We start from the raw sequence: 4473 nt of genomic DNA on the forward strand, positions 1-4473 counted from the left end.
GCTCAAAAAAAATAACCAGCCAGCTGCTTCCCTTGATAGACACACCGGCTACCAAGTCCAAAGGGAACCAACAGATCTGGCAACATCTACCCTCACAGGCCCTTCATTGTCAACGAATTGGATGCCATCGAGGTAGGGAGAGGCTGGAGACACCTTATCCCAATGTGTCATCGCCACCAGCACGCTGCCATCTCTCCGTTGCTGCTAGGGAAACAAAAACAAAGGAAAACATGGCCTAAATAGCAATGAAGAGGACAGGTGCACACTCCTCTAACAGCCGACGTAGCCACTGGACAGAAGAGAAGAGGGGAATCAAGATGGCAGCATGGGAGGAACCCTAGGCGGTGGTTGTTTCTTTTGTGAGGCACATGTGCAAGTTGATAGCAGTGTAAGGAAAAACTCATTATACAAGTAGACGGGGGTCCCGAGCTTACCCAGAGTGTCCAATCTTACTTTGAGATCCACGCAACCATTTTTGGGCATCGCAAATAACACCCTCAACTCCCATTTTTAATCAGTCAGTCATTCCTATTTTGCAGAAATATATGATGTGCTTCTTCTTTACATAGTTTGACACTTTATCCACTTATTTACAATGGGTATTGTAGCCAACATCATTTTCTTGTAAGTTGAGCCATCTTTTTGAAAGTGAGGCTATATATTTAAGGAGTATTATTTGACATACCGGGGTATCTGACCTCTGGTAAAGCTTTGTTGCTTGATTTTGTATCAGGATGAGCTAGGGTCAACTACAACTCTACAAGTTGCTTGACTGGTCTATTGAAAAAGTAGTTTTTTGATGTATTACAGCTAGAGATATCTCCAACTTGCATGCTTGTGTCTTCTCCCTTTATTTTTTATAGATTGGAGCCTTTATCAATATATCAGCCAATGGTTCTATGTGTTTGCAGTTAGCTATTTTTTCAAAGTAAAGATTGACAACTGAGGCTCTAGGAGCAATAGGGGGGGGGGGGTGTAAAAAGAATTTTACATTGTAGGCAGCAGAGGGATCGGCAAGGACCACGATCGTGAGAAAGAAATAGAGGAGCATATAGGGCACGGATTAGACACATGGTCAAGAAGTTGTTTTATCACCTGAGGATGGCCCTGGTTGCTGCTAGGCGAGGTCAGCCGGGACCTTCTTCGACTTCTCTCACTCATCACGGTTGGCTGTCTCTGTGGGATACATCGGCTACAGGGAAAGCAGAAATCCATATGTGTCGACTAATGAAAAATGGACTAGCGACGGGTGCTGAACTGCTACGTCGACGGATCAAATCGGGTGTGTTCTGCATTTCTTGTGGATGAGAAGAAATTGGTTACCACCGCTTTTGGGGATGCTCACACTCGGTGTGTTTTTGGAAGCAGCTTTGCTCGGAGTTGGGAGTCTCGGTGGCAAAACCACCATGCAATATTGACTCCCAGAGCAAGCTGACAAATTGGTTGATGGAGTGGTTCGCACACGCACCGGATATTGAGAAGTCGATCATGGTACAAGCTGTTTATGGGCTGTGGCTAGCACGCAATGATGCAAGAGAAGGAAGGAAAATTTCTGCAGCACATGAAATATCACATCAAGTGGTTGCATATGTCAAAGAATGGGAAGAGATCCACAAGAAGGAAGTGACGCCAAAGCCTCCAAAAGAAAGGGCAAAGTGGGAACCACCAGACACGGGCTGGATCAAAGCCAACACAGACGGGTCGACGTCGAAACACTTGGGAAAAGGATGCGTTGGAGTGGTGTTGCGTGATGACATGGGTGCGTTCCGAGCGGCATCTTGTCATGTTGTGGCGACAGCGTCAGATCCGGAGATGGTCGAACTTTTGGCGTGCAGGAAGGCGATCGAGCTGGCGAGAGAAGTTGGGGCGGGGAAGCTCCATCTCGAGTGTGACTCGGCAAGAGTGGTGTCCATGCTTAATAACCAGGAGAAAAACCTCTCTGCCGCTGGACCAATTGTCGAAGATGTTAAGACCAAGCTGATGGACTTCGAAGAGTTTAAAGTTTCTTGGTAAGCCGTAGTGCTAACGCCGCTGCTGATAGATTAGCTAAGGTGGGTATGGGAGATGAACTGAATGCTGTGTGGCTCTCAGCACCACTAGACTGTATTTTGCACTTTATTTCGGATGAGATTCCGGCACTCTTTTAAGTAATAAGCGGCGATAGTTTTACCCTAAAAAAAAGTTGTTTCATAATAGCCAGCTGGAGGGACGACGATGCAGGCAGTCATTTGCATAAGAGGCAAGATGTGGTTGTATGAGCCATCATTACAAGTGCTAAACTTTTGTTTCATGCGAATTGTAGATGGACAAAGGAGGAAACAATATTGTTTCATAACCTCTGATTCAGTACTAAACTTTGTAGACTAGTGGTTTCTTTAATGGAAATCAATGGAATGGCCTGTTGTTCTTCAAAAAAAAAAAAAAAACTCTGGTTCGACAATACAAGTGCTCTACCCGCCTGGTCTTTCCGCAGTTCCTGGCTCTGAGCGTGTCTTCAGGAACCAGCCGAACATCTTGGGTAGTTTATAGTTGTACCATCAGGTCAATGTACACTGAATCATAGCTATGCTATGACAACCAATTCAATAAGAGGCTCAGACAACTTGAGTTCAAGATCACCCTTCCAGGTAACAGAATAACATTAGTAAGGTTAAAACTTCCAAGTTTGATCAAATTCTCAGCAGTATGTAAAGTTAACGGTCCACTCAGATTATTAGCGACATACAAACTTCTTTTTTACATGACTGAGAAACAAATCACATGTAAGTACCGAACTATACTGAGCTGTCAATTTCCCTCAGAATTTTTGCAGCGTCTTCAGGGAAAACTGGGAACTATACTGAGCTGTCGATTTCCCTCAGAATTTTTGCAGCGTCTTCAGGGAAAACTGGGTTTATGTGGCACCCGCTTCCCATCTCAAATCCACCGATTACACTCAACTGTGGCACTATTTGGAGGAACCAATGTGTGTAAGGTAGACAAGAAGAGGAGAGTCCAAACGGTGCGCTGTGGATCATATAGTTGAATGGGGGGTCATTGAGTTGCTTACACAACTTTTGAAGCATGCTTTTCAACAGACCCGCAAGATCCAATACCTGTGGACAACATAGCAATCATTTAATGCAATAAAAAGGACAATGAGCACAGCCAGGTGGCAGGAGAAGCTGCGTATTCTATGAAATTTATTTTCGTACTTCAGGCTATTGCACTTCCATTTCTGCAGACTGATGTGATTTGAACTAGCATGGTTTATACAACAATGGAAGGCCAAACAGATTCAGGAGCAATTTATACCTTATCCTGATCTGTTTCATGGAAGTAGGAGCTATGTTGCCGAGGAACGATCCATATCTCAAATGGATAAGAAGCTGCAAAAGGGACAAATGCAGAAAAATTGTGCGTCTCACTGACCAAGATATCCTTGGACACAACCGCACAGAGGCTGCACTTTCCTGACCTCTCGAAGACCTCCTTCATGCAGTTAAGCCGGGAGGTAACAGATGGAGGGACAAAAGGAGTTCCCAACATCTGGCTGTGTGAGTGTGCCATTGAAGCTCCGGCAGATGCCCCCTGGTTCTTGAACACCTATGCAATTTCAAAACAGTGGAGATTTTCAGCACATTAAGAGGAATTTAGCAACTATTTGGTCGAGCTACAGTAAAGGAAGTAACTCAAGTAGCTAATGATACATGGAAATAAGGGTTCTTACATGCTCGTAACTTTTACAGTACCACAACAGCACCAACAAGTGGACAGTGACATATGAATTTGAGAAAAAAAACCGGACACCTTTTAAGTACCGATGCATGAGCAAGAGTTGGAGCTACCTCAGGACTACCTTAATGTAAGGAACCCAATTGGTGGATTGGGATCGTACAAGAGGATTGGTAAATTGGGGAAGGGGATGAGATGAGTCTTGGGGAGAAAGTAGGTGAGAAGAAGCAGAGACGTGAGAGATCAGATGATACTCATTTCATGCCTCGACCGATACAGGGGTTAAGTGTTAGATACATCCTCCACACACACAGGGCCTTGGCCACATACGGCACCAGCCTCACTGGCTACTGCCCACACACATGCCAGGTCCACCGCACTCCTCAGGGTGCCAGTGTGGCACTTAATTAATAAGCAGGTTTCATTCGTATTTGAGTTCAAGTGATGCTGTACAGAAGATGAAACATAAGTCTTACAAAAAGCCAAGAATATTTGAGAAGTGAAGATAAGAGTTTAGCATGGTTCTCTAGCAAAGTAACAATATAGCCTCCAGCTTAGCACATTCGTCCTCATTTTAAGTATCAAACGCAAGGAGAAATTCATCCAACTACACCTGTGCACCAATTATAGTTTTGCATTTACTGGTGACAGCCACCATTGATGGTGTGTTAACTTTGCACATTCTCGGCATTCGTCTTTCAATACACAATAACATGCATTTATATGCGTTTTACAGAAAGAGATGCACAAATAGCAATC

The 4473-nt window shown here is 44.3% G+C and overlaps 1 protein-coding gene across 1 annotated transcript in view; it reads right to left on the reverse strand.

Moving 5' to 3' along the window:
- Positions 1–2606: 2606 nt before the first annotated feature.
- The window catches only part of LOC119325183 (ADP-glucose phosphorylase-like), a 7071-nt gene continuing 5204 nt past the window's right edge, over positions 2607–4473 (reverse strand). The window contains exons 2-3 of the mRNA XM_037598933.1: positions 3295–3585; positions 2607–3095 (exon numbers count right to left, since the gene is read on the reverse strand). Coding sequence (XP_037454830.1) covers positions 2835–3095; positions 3295–3585 — 552 coding nt within the window. The 3' untranslated portion in view covers positions 2607–2834. The remainder of the gene's footprint in view (positions 3096–3294; positions 3586–4473) is intronic.

The sequence above is a fragment of the Triticum dicoccoides genome, chromosome 6B, assembly GCF_002162155.2.
Source record: "Triticum dicoccoides isolate Atlit2015 ecotype Zavitan chromosome 6B, WEW_v2.0, whole genome shotgun sequence".
Lineage (NCBI taxonomy): Eukaryota > Viridiplantae > Streptophyta > Magnoliopsida > Poales > Poaceae > Triticum > Triticum dicoccoides.